The sequence below is a fragment of the Notolepis coatsorum genome (genome assembly GCF_963971535.1).
Source record: "Notolepis coatsorum genome assembly, chromosome: 10".
NCBI lineage: Eukaryota > Metazoa > Chordata > Actinopteri > Aulopiformes > Paralepididae > Notolepis > Notolepis coatsorum.
The window spans coordinates 16,621,940-16,642,602 of NC_140174.1; the positions used below are offsets into that span (position 1 = coordinate 16,621,940).

Genomic DNA, 20,663 nt, shown 5'->3' on the forward strand with positions numbered 1-20,663 from the left:
TCTTTGTACATATACACGGAATGTCCCTTTAACCTAGTAGTAGCACAGACCATAATATTTCATTCTCCTATTGGATGGCGTGCCATCAGCGCCAGTGTCTTACCCCTAGAGTCAAGTTGAAAGCTACCGACACGACTTGTCTCAACATGCCCGCTTCTGCCCAGGGCTACGAGACAGTGAGGAGGCTGGCACTAGATTATTCCCCGTACATATAAATATGGCACAGGCGAATACAGGACTTCCTTTTCAGTTCGAGTTGGAGTTCAGTCTTGTTCAGTTACCCAAGTGACGCCTCACCCACTATGCAACGTGCGGTGCAGTAGGGCCCATATTGCCCCAAGATATAGTCGTGTTTTATCCTAATACGTTTGTTCAACGTATCGTTCGCTACTTACTAGTAAGCCTTCATTACGAGTCAAAGACCACGTGAAGTGAGTAATTGTGCGTCTAAATAGAGCACTTATAGCCGCGTGCAAATAGGATAGTATTAACGTCAAGTTCAACTGTGAACCACCGCGCACCGGAGGATTTACACCGGCGACAGCAGAGCCCTTTCCGGCAGGATTATTATTATTCTTCATTGCTTTGGCCGGGCTGCTGGAGCAGAGAACCGTCTACCCCGCTGCTGTGTGGGATCTACCGTGAGGACATCACTCGAGCCCGTCTCTGTCGGACCAGAGGCTCCACGGCTTACACCTGTGCTGCCGCACACTGGGATTACAGCGGCTACCTTTCATCCGCTGACACAGGGAGTAAGATCGCCTGTGGAACCATTGACTTTGCATAGAGCATTGCCCCCCCCTGCTGGCTTACAACCGGTAGTAACCCCCCTCCCCAGAGTACCATAGATAATTCCTAATATTCATTATTGATTTGCCTATGCATAATTCCTTTGCCTTATAAGCGCATCTAGTAATGTAATATAATATCCTTTGATGTAATAAATATTCTAAACGAGTATTTGTGTGGAAACCGTATCATTGTGGAGGAGTTCTCATCATATACTTGTGTACGGTATGGCCAGAATAATGTACATAAGACGGTAGTGGTTTAATGATACCATACTTGATTAATACAGTCAGGGAATTGTACCCCTCAGTTACAATTGGTCCTTCGAGCCGGATATATAATAATTAGCGTAATATTAATATAATATTAATATTGACATGGCCGATGACGAACACTCCACAAACGGTTCTCCTGAGCTAGATCGCCCGCAGCGCAGACGGCAGCCACCTCCCTATCTAGAGGCATACGCTGTCAGTCCAATACCTAGCTTTAAAGGGAAATTAAATACGGATAAAATAACTAAAGCGGATAGTAAAATTATGTCCGACCCTATCAACCAGGCTACCCCGCCAACAGAGGCCCTAGTGGGTTCTAATGTAACTGACCAAGCTCACGGTGGGGACCAGGAGGGAACTGACACGACTTTATCCCCAGACAACGTCGACGAGGTAGTCCCCGGAGAGCTCCAGGATAAAGAAAGCCCTCCCGGGATGGAACCCGACCCACCACAAGAAGAGACGCGCACCCAGGAGATGGATCTCCTCGGTACGCAACAGGAGAACGGATCTCCAACAAGTACTGCCGGGAGCCGATCGCCCCGAACGGCGTCTTCCCCCAGCGAGGCGGACAAGATGCTGGCGCAGGCACTCATCGCCACCCTGGCAGCCTCCACCGAACGCGATCGACTTCAAGCGCAACAGACGCGCGAGCGCGAACATTTTGCAGGCGAGCGAGAGCGCTTCCAGGCGCAACAAAGGAGTGAAGATGACCGCATAAGACTGGAGACCAGACGCCTCCAGACAGAAGCGAACATTGAGAGAAGCCGCGCCGATGCGCAGCACGCCGCCGCCAATGCACAGCGCGACGTCGCAAATGCACAGCTCCACGCCGGCCATGCCAGCGCCAATGCCCAGCGCGACGCCGCCAACACACAGCGCGACGCCGCCCAGGCCAGCGCCAATGCGCAGCGCGACGCCGCCAATGCCCAGCGCGAAGCAGCGCGTGACGCAGCCCATGCCCAGCGCGAGGCAGAGCGCGACCGGCTGCAGGCGGAGCTGATGGACAAACTGGTTGCCATGGCGACACCCCCTCACTCCGCACGGAGCTCTCAGAGATCGTCAAGACATGGGTCTAGGACACATTCCCCTACCCGACGAAGCGACCCGGGACCCCGCCAACAGGAGGATCCTGTCCACGTCTCCGAACCCCCTCCCCGGCCGGTCCATACGAGACCCAGCAACCGGGAAGAACCGGACCACGCCGAGAGACTGAACAGAAGACTCCAGGTCCTAGCAGAGGGAGAGGAGGAGGAAGAGGAGGAAGGTCAAGCCGACCAGCAGCAACGTACTCTGGCCCAGGAGGCCCAGTACAGCCCCGACCAGCAGCAACGTACTCAGGACCAGGAGGTCCAGTACAGCCCAGAAGTTAGCCCCGAGGCCCTGCGCTACAAACCCCCGACTCAACTCACGGGTGAGTTTGACGCACCGCCAGCCCCGAGGGACAGCACCTGGGTACCCGACCTTCGGTACCCACCAAGTACCAGCCCAAGACGACACGCACGGGGAGACTCACCTAGGAGGCCTCTTCCCCAACGCTCACCGATGTGCCAGTCATCCATGGCATCGTACCTTGGCACACCGACCATCCCGGACTTCACCCATGAGAACAGAGCACAGTACACGGAGCTACGAATGTGCTTAGAGACAATGTTGTCCGATGTAGCTGACGAACCGTACAAGTATGCGATCCTACTGAAGCACCTCAAGGTGCCCCGAGCGCACAATATAGCGCTGGCCTATGCCAACTCTACTACCCCATACACAGCGGCTCTAGCAGCACTCGACCAACGTTATGGACGCGTATGGGACTATGTGATACAGGAGATAAGAGACATTGACCGTCTCCCCCCAGCCAGAGACAACAGAGCATTAGATGACCTGTCTATCAAGGTACAGTCCCTGGTAGGGATGCTGGGGTCCCAAAAGGAAAAGGGTATCTACGAACTGTACGCTAACTCTAACGTAGAGAGGATATTAGAGAAGCTCCCTCCCGCCCGACAAGAGCGCTTCAGGCGGCAGAGAGACTACCGCGACCCCAACGGTCCAGAGGCATCCCTCCTAGACCTATCTGAGTTCCTCGCCAGGGAGGTCAGTAGCCTACGACTCGACACGTTCGTATGGAGTGGACCAAGCCCAAGACTCGGACCTCAGGGACAAACGGATAACCGCCGGTTGGTGACCGTTATGCACCAAGCCGAATCAGTACCGCAGCACAAGAACCACAACACCCCCTCGACGAAAGAGGACCAGTGGAAGATTGAGTGCCAGTACTGTGAGGGAGAACATCGGCTGTACCAATGCGACACCTTCGGGAAGCTGACCACGGACGAGGTGAGTCAGTGGACCAAGGACCACCGCCGCTGCTTCCGCTGCGCGCGCAGCCACCTAGCAGCTGAGTGCCGCTTGAAGAAGAAGTGCAGCAGGTGCGGTGGCACCCACCTGGAGGTCCTGCATGACATCAACAGGCGTCAGCCAGGACAACAGAGTGGGCCCGTCGCGGTGATGTACCATGCCGAGGTGGTGGCACCAGTACCGAAGAGCCACCAGACCGCTCCCTACTGTACCTACTGCGACGGCGGACACTGGCTGGCACAGTGCGCCGAATATAAGACACTGAACCCCGTCCAAGTGGACCAGTGGCGTGAGGCGGCCCAGGCGGGCGCCGCTTACCACGCAGGGGCGGCCCAGGCGGGCGCCGCTTACCGCGCAGCACGGTGCGGAGCCCACCAGAAGGTCCAAGGCAACCAACCAACAGGAGTGCTCCTCATTGACCAGCATAGCGGGACCCCCCGTGTGCTCCTCAAAGTGGTCAGGGTGCTCCTGAGCTACGAGGACAAGGTCCTGGACACTTATGCCGTCCTGGACGATGGGTCTGAAAAGACTCTCCTCCTCGCTTCCGCAGCAGCCCAGTTGGGCCTGCGAGGTGTCAAAGATACCATGACCATACGCACCATCAGAAGGGACCAGAAGACCATAAAAGGTGAAAAGGTCTCCTTCAAGATAGCAGCGGTGGACCAGCCCGAGAAGCAGTATAGTATAACTAACGTCTTCACTAGCCACGACATAGGCCTGTCTCAGTACACCTACCCCATCCCACAGCTGATGGCTAAGTATGTGCACCTACGTCAACTACCTATACCGCTTATCGACGGCGCCACACCGACCCTGCTCATCGGCTCCGACCACGCGGACCTCATTCTCCCAATTGAGGCGGCCCACGTCGGACCCAAAGGATGCCCAGTCGCGGTTCAGACCCGACTGGGATGGACGCTCCAGGGCCCCCTCTACGGACTTGACAGTCAACCCACGTCTACACGCTGCCTACACACAGAGGCGAGCGACACCGGCCTCTCCCCCGTACAGCAGAGGCTATTGACATTAAGCGAAAGGCCCGTGAGAGAACCGTGGGCACCAGAGGGAGTTCGGAACTCCACCCCCCTCAGCTGCGCTTCAGACGTAGCTGACCTCGAACCCAGCACCCCAAGCGACTCCTTGACGGGGCGGCCGGGACCGGCCCCTCCTCAGATGGGGTACAGAGCAAACAAGAGAAACAGACGGAGGAGGAGAAAGCACAGCCAAGCACAGATCAAAGCAGTCTCAGGCCCGCTCCCTCCTAAGCCCCCCTTCATCCCGTCCAGTCGTCATGACCATAGACCAGTCACTACCCCGAGCTGCGTGGCCGGCCGGCCGCGTAAGCAAAGTGACCACTGGTGCCGACGGAAAGGTCAGAGTGACAGAAGTGCTCGGCCAAGGGCGGACCTACAACCGACCCGTGGCGAGGCTGATAGAGTCGCCAAGGCTCCCCGACTCGCTTAATGACGACCATGACCCCTGACTTTGTGAACTGCCTACCCTCACAACGGACATTGAGTAGTGGACAGTGCGGTTAATCTGTCTCTGCTTAGCTAATTAGGTGGGACTAATTAGGGGGCGGCTGTTACAAAGGGTCAGATTAAGCCGAATATATGTATTTATTGATTGATATATATTGCATAATATTTATATATCGTTTGATATCCCTTGTATATTCTTTGTACATATACACGGAATGTCCCTTTAACCTAGTAGTAGCACAGACCATAATATTTCATTCTCCTATTGGATGGCGTGCCATCAGCGCCAGTGTCTTACCCCTAGAGTCAAGTTGAAAGCTACCGACACGACTTGTCTCAACATGCCCGCTTCTGCCCAGGGCTACGAGACAGTGAGGAGGCTGGCACTAGATTATTCCCCGTACATATAAATATGGCACAGGCGAATACAGGACTTCCTTTTCAGTTCGAGTTGGAGTTCAGTCTTGTTCAGTTACCCAAGTGACGCCTCACCCACTATGCAACGTGCGGTGCAGTAGGGCCCATATTGCCCCAAGATATAGTCGTGTTTTATCCTAATACGTTTGTTCAACGTATCGTTCGCTACTTACTAGTAAGCCTTCATTACGAGTCAAAGACCACGTGAAGTGAGTAATTGTGCGTCTAAATAGAGCACTTATAGCCGCGTGCAAATAGGATAGTATTAACGTCAAGTTCAACTGTGAACCACCGCGCACCGGAGGATTTACACCGGCGACAGCAGAGCCCTTTCCGGCAGGATTATTATTATTCTTCATTGCTTTGGCCGGGCTGCTGGAGCAAAAGAACCGTCTACCCCGCTGCTGTGTGGGATCTACCGTGAGGACATCACTCGAGCCCGTCTCTGTCGGACCAGAGGCTCCACGGCTTACACCTGTGCTGCCGCACACTGGGATTACAGCGGCTACCTTTCGTCCGCTGACACAGGGAGTAAGATCGCCTGTGGAACCATTGACTTTGCATAGAGCATTGCCCCCCCCTGCTGGCTTACAACCGGTAGTAACCCCCCTCCCCAGAGTACCATAGATAATTCCTAATATTCATTATTGATTTGCCTATGCATAATTCCTTTGCCTTATAAGCGCATCTAGTAATGTAATATAATATCCTTTGATGTAATAAATATTCTAAACAAGTATTTGTGTGGAAACCATATCATTGTGGAGGAGTTCTCATCATATACTTGTGTACGGTATGGCCAGAATAATGTACATAAGACGGTAGTGGTTTAATGATACCATACTTGATTAATACAGTCAGGGAATTGTACCCCTCAGTTACATTAGTATTATTGCACAATCGATGCGGGCATGACCACCCGCATTTCACTGTATGCCCTGGTATGTATGTGACAAATAAACCTCTTGATTCTTGATTCTTGTATTTATTATCTTTATTAACAACTCGACAAAGATCCACAGGCATCGCGTTCTGAGGCCCTTCTCACCGCAAAGTACAGGAAGACGTGATGTTTTGACAAATACAGTACAACTCCCACGCATTTAGATACATTGCATAACATCAATAATGTACAGAGGCAGGAGAGCAACCTCAGTGGGGCTTATGCCCCAAATAGATCAGGTCAATCCTCTTACCACGTTATTATTGATCTCCATGATGGTTGTTAGAAAAATATTGATCTGGTTTGAGTTTTAGAATTGAGAACTTGTGCTTAACCCTTTCACTGCCGCCCTACCAAACGGTTAACCCTTTCACTGCGACAATACACAGAAGGTTAACCCTTTACTATCACACTACTGACGTTAACCGTCGGTAGTGTGATAGTAAAGGGTTAACCTTCTGTAGTGTGGCAGTGAAAGTGTTAAAAATACATCCAATGCAAACCTGGGAGGTGTCAGTTTCTGTGAGTTTTACATTTTCAATGGATTTCTGTGGAGCAGTCTTGAATGAATGAATGAAAACTTTATTTAACAGATTGCAGAATGGGTACAATACAGTACGGCTCAATACACACAATTGTTAAGGGGATGCAGACCAGAGAAAGACTTTTGTCTTGTTTCCATCAGGGTCCCCCATTTTCAATTCATATAGATCATTCAATTCATCTTGACATTTAGACCCCCCCCCCACATGGTCAATCAGACCACCTCCAGCGGGTCCCTGTCAGCCTTCGATATCGCCACAGTGACCGAGTCGGGCAGGCGCACGGCCAGCCTCTCCCGGAACACGGTCAGGAAGCCCCGCTCGCTGTTGCTATGGTCACAGAGGATGACGCTGGTTCCCGCGGCGACCGCGTCCAGTACCTCGTGGTGAGACATCTCACCTGGGACACAGAGAACAACATGTCAGACGACAAACCTCTGGACCAGAACATCATCATCATCATCATCATCCGTCTGGCTGGTTCTGCAGCTGAGCTCTTCTGGGCTCTTTAGTGGGAGATCTGTGACGCAACCAAGATGGAGATCCTCTGCTTTATTTCTATTATTAAAAATTACAATAGAGAACTACTGACCTCTAGTGAACCACAGACCTCTAGTGAACTAGTGAATAGACCTCTAGTGAACTACAGACCTCTAGTGAACTAGTGAATAGACCTCTAGTGAACTACAGACCTCTAGTGAACTAGTGAATAGACCTCTAGTGAACTACAGACCTCTAGTGAACTAGTGACCTCTAGAGAACTACAGACCTCTAGTGAACTACAGACCTCTAGTGAACTACAGACCTCCAGTGAACTACAGACCTCTAGTGAACTACTGACCTCTAGTGAACTACAGACCTCTAGTGAACTACAGACCTCTAGTGAACTACTGACCTCTAGTGAACTACAGACCTCTAGTGAACTACTGACCTCTAGTGAACTACTGACCTCTAGTGAACTACTGACCTCAAGTGAACTACTGACCTCTAGTGAACTACTGACCTCTAGAGAACTACAGACCTCTAGTGAACTACAGACCTCTAGTGAACTACAGACCTCTAGTGAACTACAGACCTATAGTGAACTCCTCTAGTGAACTACTGACCTCTAGTGAACTACAGACCTCTAGTGAACTACTGACCTCTAGTGAACTACAGACCTCTAGTGAACTACTGACCTCTAGTGAACTACTGACCTCTAGTGAACTGCAGACCTCTAGTGAACTACAGACCTCTAGAGAACTACAGACCTCTAGAGAACTACAGACCTCTAGTGAACTGCAGACCTCTAGTGAACTACAGACCTCTAGTGAACTACAGACCTCTAGTGAACTACAGACCTCTAGTGAACTACAGACATCTAGTGAACTACAGACATCTAGTGAACTACTGACCTCTAGTGAACTACAGACCTCCAGTGAACTACAGACCTCTAGTGAACTACAGACCTCTAGTGAACTACAGACCTCTAGTGAACTACAGACCTCTAGTGAACTACAGACCTCTAGTGAACTACTGACCTCTAGTGAACTACAGACCTCCAGTGAACTACAGACCTCCAGTGAACTACAGACCTCTAGTGAACTACAGACCTCTAGTGAACTACAGACCTCTAGTGAACTACAGACCTCTAGTGAACTGTAGACCTCTAGTGAACTACAGACCTCTAGTGAACTACAGACCTCTAGTGAACTACAGACCTCTAGTGAACTACAGACATCTAGTGAACTACAGACCTCTAGTGAACTACAGACCTCTAGTGAACTACTGACCTCTAGTGAACTATTGACCTCCAGTGAACTACAGACCTCTAGTGAACTACAGACCTCTAGTGAACTACAGACCTCTAGTGAACTACAGACCTCTAGTGAACTACTGACCTCTAGTGAACCACAGACCTCTAGTGAACTACAGACCTCTAGTGAACTACAGACCTCTAGTGAACTACTGACCTCTAGTGAACTGTAGACCTCTAGTGAACTACAGACCTCTAGTGAACTACAGACCTCTAGTGAACTACTGACCTCTAGTGAACTACTGACCTCTAGTGAACTACTGACCTCTAGTGAACTACAGCCCTCTAGTGAACTACAGACTCTAATTCCACTATTATTTCTTTGACTTTGCTCTATAGTTGCAGTTCACTAGTAGAGGTCTGCTGATATTCTCTTGGGATCGAGGGGGCCGTCACGCACATTGCGAGCACTCGCGGCATTCTGTGAGCGTCTAGCGCCTCGAGGCTGCATTTTTCCATGAACATATAAATTACCTAATTAAAGCTTGATTTGTTGCCGTTCGAATGCCACCTCAGTTGACCAAATCCGCGCCTCGGTTCGCGGGTTACATGACGATATGTCAGTAGTGCAACTTTTTACGTGCAAGCGTCAGATTACCACCCCGGACTCCCGACGCTCTAGAACTGTCAATCATCCGCTGATTGCGAAAATTATTGGTCAGGGTTGTAGCCAATGAGGGTAGCTTTCCAATGATATCTCACGTGGGGGTGTGTGAATAAGGGACCTAGACTGATCTAAAGCTGACAAGCGAAAACCATAAGTGAAAAACATTCCGGAGAGCTTTTCTTTTGGCACACGGTTTACCAGGATCTCTCTAGAACAGTGGTTCTCAACTGGTCTAGCCTCGGGACCCAACATTTTCCTTAGTCATTAAGTCGCGACCCAACATTTTTAACTACTATGATTTGTGTAAAAAAAAATTGCAGTAATACGCAATCTTTCAAAACATGAAATAAACACAAAAAAGTGCAACAAAAGTGCAACTATTGCTAAAAACCCAATGAAATCAAATAATAATAAATTAATTAATATATGCTTCTTAGCAGATTTCTTAGCTTAACATAACAAACCTAAATTTGGGGGAACTAATGGGATAACTGGGGTTGCAACAAAAGTGCAACTAGGGCTAAAAACCCAATGAAATAAAATAATAATAAATAATTATGCTTCTTAGCAGACTTCTTATCTTAACATAACATACCTAAGTTTGGGGTAACTAATGGGATAACGGGTTGCAACAAAAGTGCAACTAGGGCTAAAAACCCAATGAAATAAAATAATAATAAATAATATGCTTCTTAGCAGATTTCTTAGCTTAACATAGCAGACCTAAGTTCGGGGGAACTAATGGGATAACTGGGGTTGTAACAAAGGTGCAACTAGGGATAAAAACCCAATGAAATTAAATAATAATAATAAATAATTATGCTTTTTAGCAGACTTCTTAGCTTAACATAACATACCTAAGTTTGGGGGAACTAATGGGATAACTAGGGTTGCAACAAAAGTGCAACTAGGGCTAAAAACCCAATGAAATAAAATAATAATAATAATAATATAATATAATAATAATAATAATAATAATAATAATAATAATAATAATAATAATAATAATAATAATAATAATAAATAATTATGCTTCTTAGCAGACTTCTTAGCTTAACATAACAGACCTACAGTAAGTTTGGGGGAACTAATGGGATTACTGGGGTTGCAACAAAAGTGCAACTAAGGGCTAAAAACACAATGAAATAAAATAATAATAATAATAATAATAATAATAATAATAATAATAATAATAATAATAATAATAATAATAATAATAAATAATAAATAATATATCCTTCTTAGCAGACTTCTTAGCTTAACATGCAGGGAACTAATGGGATAACTGGGGATGTTGTTTGCTCCTGACAAGAGTCTCAAAGTCTGGGGTGATGGTAGACAAAGCAACTCTGAGGTAATGCTCAATGTCCAATCTGTTCCTCCGCTTTGTCTTCAGCTAGACCAGAGCTGAGAAGCCACTTTCACAAAGATAGGTAGTGCCAAATCTTTTTTTTAAATAAATAAAAACGTTTAATATTTTTTTTCACACACATCCGCGACCCACTCAAAATGGCTCCACGACCCACTTTTGGGTCGCGACCCACCAGTTGAGAAACACTGCTCTAGAAGACTAATTTCTGAACGGATATTTATAAAATGTTGACCTGTACTACATAAGACTTCAGGCTATGGATCCGCTGTGTTTGCTACTACCACCATTCCTCTATGCTGGAATATTGGAATATGGAATATTGCAACCACTACAGAAAAATGTGAGTACACAAGTTCAAGTTCAACTCAAGTTCAGCCCTATGTTACTCTCTTTCATTAGCACTAAAAGTGATTTCCCTTTTTTGCATTAGTAACTTCAGAATGTTATCTTTCTAAAGAGACCAGGCTTATGCATGTGCTATAACTATAAAGTATAAAACTAAGCTTTTCAAAACAGGTATATAAAAAATTGCCACTTCTCTGCCCACTTGTTAAAAGGCTAAGACACAGAACACGTAGGTAAGTCTGATGGCTGATTATCACCTGTCCTCCTCAAATCAGAACAATAGGATTAAGGTTGGAAATCGGCAAACTGGTCGGTTTTCTAGTGACGGACGTCCCACACTCTTAGTGGCTCGAGTGTAGTTCTGTGGTGTAGCTCACCTGTGATGTAGAGGTCCGCCTTGACTCCATTCAGCACAGAGGCACCGGACCCAGCGCACACAGCTCCTGTTCTCACAGTGGACTCTGTCAACAACACAGATAGAACACACTAGTCACAGTGGACTCTGTTAAAAACACAGATAGAACACACTAGTCACAGTGGACTCTGTTAAAAACACAGACAGAACACACTAGTCACAGTGGACTCTGTTAAAAACACAGACAGAACACACTAGTCACAGTGGACTCTGTTAAAAACACAGATAGAACACACTAGTCACAGTGGACTCTGTCAACAACACAGATAGAACACACTAGTCACAGTGGACTCTGTTAAAAACACAGATAGAACACACTAGTCACAGTGGACTAGGGCTGGGCGATATGGCCTAAATATGATATCACGATATTTTCTGACCTTTCGGCGATACACGATACACATCACAATGTTTTTCCTTTTTTCCCCAAACAATTAAAAATTTTATGAAACTACTGTATATTTGTATGTCTCTAAATGTTTTGATAAATTGAAAATGGTGGACCCTTATGTAAAAAAGCCGAGAGTCTTTTTCTGGTCTTCATCCTCCAGTCCACTGTTGTTGTATTGAGCTGTACTGTATTGTACCCATTCTGCAATCTGTTAATAAAGTTTTCAATCAATCAATCAGACTTTATTTTGGTACATTTTAAAGTTAAATGCATCAATCTGGTGCACTTTGAGAGCAAAATAAAGAGGCTAGATCTATGATGAACTTTGTGCTCAAAACACAAAATCGACTAGACTAGTGCTTCCCAATCCTCTCCTCGAAGCACCCCAGCCGTTCAATGTATTTGTTAAATTCCACCACCAGAACACCTGATCCAACTTAATTAGCCCTTTATTAGTTGAATCAGGTGTGCTGGTGGTGGAATTTAACAAATACATGGAACGGGGCTGGGGTGTCTCGAGGAGAGGTTTGGGAACCACTGGACTAGAGCATACATTTGAGCCATCAAAGAAATGAAGCAAAAGTGGTTACCTGTGTTGAACTGGTTTATTTTTTAGAAAATGAAAAAATATACTGGATTACTATTACGACTACTACCACTGCCAATACTACTGATACATCCCTATTGGCAAACTTTATATTTAAAAAAATAGTAAAACATTTTGTGTGTTCATTATACGGGCCGCCACAGTCTAGGTAATTAATGGGAAACACTGCAGGTGTAGATATAGTATACTCATATTCGGAAGTCTTGGCCATGTATATAAATGCACCATGAGTGGTCTGAGATTTGCTGCAATGTCAAAGAGAAAAGCCAAACAAATTGCCCAATATTGCTCTGTCTCAGCTATTATTGGCAGAAGGAGGTGCTATATGTACCCTTAAAGCCCAACCTCCAGGTTAAACCCTACTGATCAATTATGGGTAGTTTACATCATTGGTATATAATTTCATTATTTATTTTTTTCCATTTGACACCGGAAATGCCACTCTGAAAGAGTTAAAAAGGTCCACGCACGAATAACATGCACGCGCGAATCAAAAAAGCTTATCAAACGCCGACGTCACAACAGGACAACAGGTGCATATTAATGAGCCGAATCTAAAAGCTTATCAGACGCTAGCACCTAGCACGGCCGTGACGTCACTTCAGGAAACGTATGCCTTATGTCCGTCCGGGTCATAGTACTAGATCAATGGTGGCTCACTCGGTGCATCACAGTTAGCCTATATCTCCGCCGTCCCTGCTACACTCACTGACGTTAGCCTATAGCCCGCCGTCCCTGCGGGTGGTTCTCTCCTCTTTGTGTGCCCCCGTCCCCGCGGAGGAGCTTGTGGACTCGACAACAGCGGCGGCCGCAGGGCGCCGGAGCCCGCAGCACTAGTTAGCTCATAGCTATCGTGTAACACTAGCCTTTACGGGCTCGAGCACCCTACGGCTGCCGCCGCCGTTGCGTCCATGGGCCCCCCGGCAGGGCACCCGTGGGCCGTGGGGACGGGGTGTACAGAAAGGAGAGAACCATTTTGGGTCGGCCGTTCATGCCGGCCAGCGAGCCGGATGTCGGGATATGTTGTTAGCACAATAGCTACCAAGCTAAGCTATGTTATCTACTAACGTTATAAACACAATATGTGTACAACGACACAATGATTTACATTATTACAAATATGGTAACGTGGTTGTGGCTTTTACAAATAGTGGTTAGCTTTAGAGATGGATGGATGGCTATAATCACGGAGCAATAGTGAGGTGAAACAGATACATTTTCATTCGGCTAGTAGTAGCAAGCATATATCTATGGTAGCAAGGCTCTCTGCCTGCCACTAGCTGTGTGACTCTCAGCGCCCCCTGGTGAGCCCCCTGGTGCCCTGCACCTGTTGTGACGATCATTTCGATTACACACGCACGTTATGAACCATTGATTAAAATATGCACGTGCGTGGTGATTGTGTTGGGCAGACAAAATGTTTGATAAAAACGCTAAAACTGGGTCAATTTCAATACTTTTTTTTCCCTTCTTCATGAAAGCCACTGTTGGCCTAGTCCACATTGTTTATTGAACAAAAATACAACGTGGAGGTTGACCTTTAAGTGTTCAGTGCTGCTTGGCCCCGATATTATTTGATTCCCTGTTTATGTAATATAATTTGTGGAACCAAATAAAGTATTCAAATGAGTGTGTGTGTGTGTGTGTGTGTGTGTGTGTGTGTGTGTGTGTGTGTGTGTGTGTGTGTGTGTGTGTGTGTGTGTGTGTGTGTGTGTGTGTGTGTGTGTGTGTGTGTGTGTGTGTGTGTGTGTGTGTGTGTGTGTGTGTGTGTGTGTGTGTGTGTGTGTGTGTGTGTGTGTGTGTGTGTGTGTGTGTGTGTGTGTGTGTGTGTGTGTGTGTGTGTGTGTGTGTGTGTGTGTGTGTGTGTGTGTGTGTGTGTGTGTGTGTGTGTGTGTGTGTGTGTGTGTGTGTGTGTGTGTGTGTGTGTGTGTGTGTGTGTGTGTGTGTGTGTGTGTGTGTGTGTGTGTGTGTGTGTGTGTGTGTGTGTGTGTGTGTGTGTGTGTGTGTGTGTGTGTGTGTGTGTGTGTGTGTGTGTGTGTGTGTGTGTGTGTGTGTGTGTGTGTGTGTGTGTGTGTGTGTGTGTGTGTGTGTGTGTGTGTGTGTGTGTGTGTGTGTGTGTGTGTGTGTGTGTGTGTGTGTGTGTGTGTGTGTGTGTGTGTGTGTGTGTGTGTGTGTGTGTGTGTGTGTGTGTGTGTGTGTGTGTGTGTGTGTGTGTGTGTGTGTGTGTGTGTGTGTGTGTGTGTGTGTGTGTGTGTGTGTGTGTGTGTGTGTGTGTGTGTGTGTGTGTGTACGCTCCCTCACCTAGTGTCTGTCCTGCTCCCAGGGCCAATCGCAGGTGACTCAACCCCAGGTGGGACTTCATCTTCTGGACGGCTGTTGCCACGGTTACCGGCTGCTCCAGGATGCTGAGTCGTCCCTGTCCGTGTCCCGGCAGAGGAGGCTGAGGAGAGAGGGGTCACCGTACATCACACATATTCATATTCATATTCCTTACAGCCATTACATACACAACCATTATACCACATACATAGGGTGTAATGGTACACAAAAACCACGGTACGGTACGTACCTCGGTTTTGAAGTCGAGGTTCGGTACGGGTTTTCGGTACAGTGGGGGAAAGTTTGGCTTTCCATGTTCCACTCAGGGGTGATGTAGTGTGCAGTAACTAATTATACTTGTAGGGCTGTCAACGAATATTCTATATTGAAATTAATAATCGAAATTATAATAATAACAATTAGATTGTGAAAAAAACAGCGCCCGGTGGGCGGTCGTTAGTGGTTAACACACCGTTGTATTGGTTCGGTACACAGCCGCTCGGTACGGTACACACTGAAACGGTTCGGTACGGATACGTGTACCTTTACACCCACAAGTAGTAGTTTTCCAGACTAATTTAATGCAAATGTGGAAATGATTATGCATTTCAGATCTATTGTTTGCATAAAGCTTTGAAAAAACATAATTCTAACAGTGAAAACGTTCCTATTATCTCATAATAATCACAACTACTTGATACTAGTCTATCCATATAACCGTGTATGATAGCATGTACAATAGTGCTGTATACACCGTATATATATTTACATTTACAGCATATATATATATATATATATATATATATTAGTGCTGTCAATCGATTAAAATATTTAAAAAAAACATTTATCTACCTTAAACGGATCTTTTTCAAGTTCCAAGTTTTAATACTCTTATCAACATGAGTCAACAAATGCTTGCTTTATGCAGCCATTTAACACAAAAGGATGACCCTCCAAATTCAAAACAGAGTGATGCACAAAATAAATTAAAAGAAAATAATAATTTAAAACAATGAATAAAGTGTGCATGAAATAATAGGGGAAAGAAAACGTTAGGAACTTGTTACATTCACCCACACAAGGGCTGAGTAATCACCCCCCCCCCTCTCTCTCACACACACACTCTCCCAGCTCTCTTTCTCTCTTGCCCCTTCCTCATCTCTCTCACCCCCCTCTCTCTATATATATATCTCACACACACACACACACACACTTCAGAAACAAACATAGTATCAATGAGAGCATCAATAATACACCTGAGTGAAGTCTAGTAAAAGAAAATAGTGGCGTTAATAGAATCGGGTGATAACGCGTTAATACCGCGTTAACTTTGACAGCCTTAATATATATATATCCATATCCATATCTGTCTGAATATACCTGCATATAATCCTTCTATATACCTACGTATACACCTGCATATAGCCCATATAACTCTGTATGATAGCATGTACAATAATGTATATATATATTCTTACCGTATATATATATCCACATCTCTCTGTACATACCTGTATAATCCTTTTTACATATCTGTAGATACTATATCTATACATATCCCTTACCTACTCTTACTAGTTACGCTGCTGGCCAGTATGACTTACTACCATAGTGTCTTTATACCTGTATCACTCTACTAATACTACAACTCTGTACTTACATCTGATTAGCACTATTACTCAGTAGTACTAAGTTATATATTTTATACCCAGTTTAATGTACATTGTATATCGCTATTGCACTTCACTGTTACATTTGCACTCTGGTTGGATGCCAAACTTCTTATCGTTGTTCTGTACTTGTGCTGCATGATGACAATACATTTGAATCTAATCTAATCTAATCTAGAGGGTGTTCAACCACCCACGCCTCTCTGACAGGCAGGTCCAGCAGTACACAGTAGGGAGAACAGTACACACTGGGAGAACAGTCTGACTGGCTGTGCCGTACCTTCTGTATCTGCAGGATGCTGAGGGACTGGCTGGGAGCAGCACGTCGTAACACGGTCTGAACACTGGGGGTCAGCGCTGAGTCAGAGCAAGTCATGCTGGCATGGATCCCACTGTTGTCTGAACTGAGGTGGAAAACCACACAAAATGAACAAGGAATAAAACAAATAAATTGTTATTCAACAATGCAAACAATCGCATTATATTCAAATCAGCAGGTAAGTGCAAACCCAAGTAATACACAATCACATTATATTCAAACCAGCAGGTAAGTGCAAACCCAAGTAATACACAATCACATCAAACCAGCAGCTAAGTGCAAACCCAAGTAATACCTGGAAAGCCTTATTTAAGTCTGCACAACTTCAAACCATACTGTATCACTCATAGACAAAGGCTAGATGACTCACCCGCGCTGCTGGCCAATGGAGACCGAGGTGGCCACATGGTGGCCATCTTGCCACAGGCAGCACGCCCACTCATAACACGAATGTCTATGGTGCATCTACTATTGAAATAACCATAGCTTGCTAAATTTTCAACCGATTTTCAAACGGTTGGTTTGTCAGAGATGTAGTTATCATACTGCATACTTATTTATAATGGACTTTCATATGACGTTAACGTTCACGTTAATGTTTGTAATAAATCAAACCGTTTGTAAATCGGTTGAAAATTTTGCAAGCTATGGTAATTTCAATAGTAGATGCACCATAGACATTCATGTTATGAGTGGGTGTGCTGCCTGTGACAAGATGGCCGCCGGTGAACTACGCTGGAGACTCCGCCTTGCACCATCTAGTTATATATATCTATGGTATCACTTCCTGTATCCCTGCAACCATACTGTTACCACTTCCTGTATCCCTGCAACCATACTGTATCACTTCCTGTATCCCTGCAACCATACTGTATCACTTCCTGTATCCCTGCAACCATACTGTATCACTTCCTGTATCCCTGCAACCATACTGTATCACTTCCTGTATCCCTGCAACCATACTGTATCACTTCCTGTATCCCTGCAACCATACTGTAGCACACACACACCTGGTGAACGAGTGCTGTAGAGTGACTCCACTATCAATGTCTTTAATTTCTTCCATCAAGGTAGTCAGTTCCTCTGCGTTCTTGACACCGAACTCCAGTTTGTGGCTGTGGCGGACGCTGCCGTGGACCTGGCTGAGGACAGACACCTGGCCGCTGCCTGAGAGAGCGAGAGCGAGAGCGAGAGCGAGAGCGAGAGAGAGAGAGAGAGCGAGAGCGAGAGCGAGAGCGAGAGCGAGAGAGAGAGAGAGAGAGAGAGAGAGAGAGAGAGAGAGAGAGAGAGAGAGAGAGAGATAGACAGAGACAGAGACAGGACACAGAGAAAAGATACAGAGGATCAGATGGAGTCCAGCTACTTGACCAGTGAGTGTCTGGTGTCACAAGGAACAGGGTTCATGAAATAACAGATCATGGATTGTCAGTGTTAGTCACATCATGGCTCCTCTTCCCTCCAGGATGCCCGTCTCACCGAGTCCCCCGACCAGCCAGTCGTTCACCCCCCCCTTCACGGCGTCCCAGGAGGTGTGGGGGGAGAACACCGCCATCCCGGCCTCCACGGCGCGCAGCACCAGCCGCTGCTTCCAGTCCTTCTGAACCAGCCTCTTGATTGGCCGGAACAGCGGGGGGTGATACGAGACCAGGAGGTCACAGGTCATGGCCACCGCCTCCTCCATGACGGCCTCCGTGAGGTCGTTGGTCAGCAGCACCGTCTTGACGGGCCGGGCCCCACTGGGCTCCACCAGCAGGCCCACGTTGTCCCAGGACTCGGCCAGAGACAGCGGAGCGAGCTGCTCCAGCGCGGCCAGCACCTCCTTCAGCTCCATCGGGCCGGCGGGGCGGGCAGAGCGAGCGAGGGAGCGGGTGGAAGAGAGAGAGGGGCGGCTGGAAGGATGCGGAGGGAAGGATGGCGGGCTGGATGACGTGGAGGAGGAGCGGGAGGAGGAGTAGAATGGAGAGTGTGGCGTGTCGGAAGTCAAGCTCCTTCTGGTGCGCGCTCTTCTAAGGGTCAGTGGTGGATATCTCCAGGAAGCCGCCCTGCATCCAGCCAACATCAGTGTGAACCTGTACAACAAAGAAACCATGATGAATCCATCAGCCCAACGCAGAATTATACATTTATACAATGTAAAACTATAAGATATATACAATCTAGAACTATAAAATATACAATATAGAACTAGAGAATATATACAATATAGAACTAGAGAATATATACAATATAGAACTAGAGAATATAAACAATATAGAACTAGAGAATATATACAATATAGAACTCTTCAAAAGGTTCAGCCAGTGACCAATGGTTAGGCTACAACAACTAATCTTTTATAAAGTAGAGATACCCTGAACAAATAGTACAAGTCAGTAAAAGTCAAAGTCTTGTTTCCAAAATGGTCCTCAAGTAAAAGGCCTTGTGCTGCTGCTATCCATGTCACCCAGTTACACGTGTACCTGGCCTACGATGTACCTACGATAAGATAAGATATTCTTTTATTCCCCTTTATGGGGAAATACAAATATAACATTTGACACGAAGTACAGTTTGCAACCATTCCCTCACTCACTAGGACATATTAAGACACCTTTGATCATACGGTGAGCTGCGCATTTTGGAAAAGGATATATATCGTGGTTTTTAAAGGCTTGCCTGCAGTCTTGTATTGGAGCCTGGTGAGAGGATGCATCACAGAACTTTACACTTTTCAATACAATAGAGATCAGTGAAATGATGGCCTGTACTACTACTAGTGAACATCATGCCAGATCACGTTTCTTTGGGGTCTAGTAACTAATGTTACTCACTCACTTGTGCCTTGTATCTTTTTTAATTGTATTAATTTCTAGCATTCGCTTGTATTTAAGTTGTACATTTTTAGTATTGTGTGATCTAGCAAACTAAGATTGTCATTGTACGCCAAACTGTCTGTTGAATCTGGTTTAATATTAAACATTAAAGACTATTGAAAAGGGGGTTTTGCCTAGTTTTTGTATGATTTAGGCACTGGGGGGGGGGGGGGGGGGGGGATTACATAGGTACTCCTTGCAGTTTATTTAAAATTGTTGTCATTTAGCTGATGATTTTATCCAAAGTGACTTACAAGTTCTGTACGACAAGTCAGCAGGAAGGGAACAACTCTTTCAGCTGAGTAACGATGTTCATCAAACAGTGTTGAAACTTGGATGCTGCAGTCTTGAGTGCATAGCAGTAGAGAGACTGCAGTTTATCAAGCCTAAATAAGCTGTTCAGAATGATAGCTAGTTGATAAGCAATACATGTATAATATATATATTAACTTATACTGTGCATTCTATTTAGTTCAAGTTTCTTTAGTTTTCTTCTTTTAAGGGTTTGATTGATTGAAAACTTTATTAACAGATTGCAGAATGGGTACAGTACAGTACAGCTCAGGGTTAGTGCAATATGCACTCTATTACCTACAACATGATGAAATGTTGTAACGCAATATTTTTCAGCCATACAGTAGCTAGTTAATAGTTAAGGTCCAGCCAGGTGCAAAACGGCTTTTTCAATGACAGCTGGCGGTATAATGCTGACAGGGCGAGCTGCTACCACTAGCTACACGCCAACTACACTAACTGCTTTTAAACTAGACATAATTTAATATCAACACAACGTAATGCATTTGCGCACCTTACACTTTGGAATACTACCGGTTTTGCGAGGTAGCTATAATAACGTCAGTATTATTGAGAGCATAAGATACTTGCTAGAACAGCTCTGGTGGGTGTTTCTGTTTGGGCGCGTACTTCCTGTTCCGTTTACTGCTCGCTTTTGATTGGGCAATTGGGACATCTTCCTCTTCTTCTCTATATTTATTGGCATATCGCAAACAACTAGGTGCACACCGCCAGTCCGCCACCTACTGTACAAACATTTGTAGAGCACAATGACGGTGTTTGCGATCCACTGGTAACCCCACACTGCTTTGATTTTATATATATATATATTTTTTTTTATCTCCGAAGAGAAAATATGCATTGCAATAGATTGT

General features: G+C 46.0%; 1 protein-coding gene across 5 annotated transcripts; it reads right to left on the reverse strand.

Moving 5' to 3' along the window:
- Nucleotides 1-6,308: 6,308 nt before the first annotated feature.
- Nucleotides 6,309-20,423, reverse strand: LOC311235182 (NIF3-like protein 1). 5 transcript variants are annotated; one of them, XM_084322545.1, is made up of 7 exons: nt 20,303-20,423; nt 18,119-18,711; nt 17,653-17,809; nt 16,604-16,727; nt 14,636-14,774; nt 11,299-11,382; nt 6,309-7,202 (listed from the first exon to the last, which is right to left on the reverse strand). In XM_084322545.1, the coding sequence occupies exons 2-7, from the start codon at nt 18,699-18,701 to the stop codon at nt 7,018-7,020; spliced, it is 1,272 nt and encodes a 423-aa protein (XP_084178671.1). In that variant the 5' UTR covers nt 18,702-18,711; nt 20,303-20,423; the 3' UTR covers nt 6,309-7,017. The 5 variants fall into 5 exon arrangements, with proteins under 5 accessions (XP_084178671.1, XP_084178672.1, XP_084178675.1 ...); XM_084322546.1 differs by having other exon boundaries at nt 20,308-20,422; XM_084322549.1 differs by having other exon boundaries at nt 20,376-20,392.
- Nucleotides 20,424-20,663: the final 240 nt, after the last annotated feature.

What these genes read in the sequence shown, in the direction of transcription:
- LOC311235182 (XM_084322545.1), bottom strand. Translation starts at nt 18,701, where the DNA reads ATGTTGGCTGGATGCAGGGCGGCTTCCTGGAGATATCCACCACTGACC. An exon ending in CTACAGCACTCGTTCACCAG is followed by an intron (nt 16,728 to 17,652) that starts GTGTGTGTGTGC and finishes TTTCCACCTCAG; the next exon opens with TTCAGACAACAGTGGGATCC. An exon ending in GGCGGACCTCTACATCACAG is followed by an intron (nt 7,203 to 11,298) that starts GTGAGCTACACC and finishes TCTGTGTCCCAG; the next exon opens with GTGAGATGTCTCACCACGAG.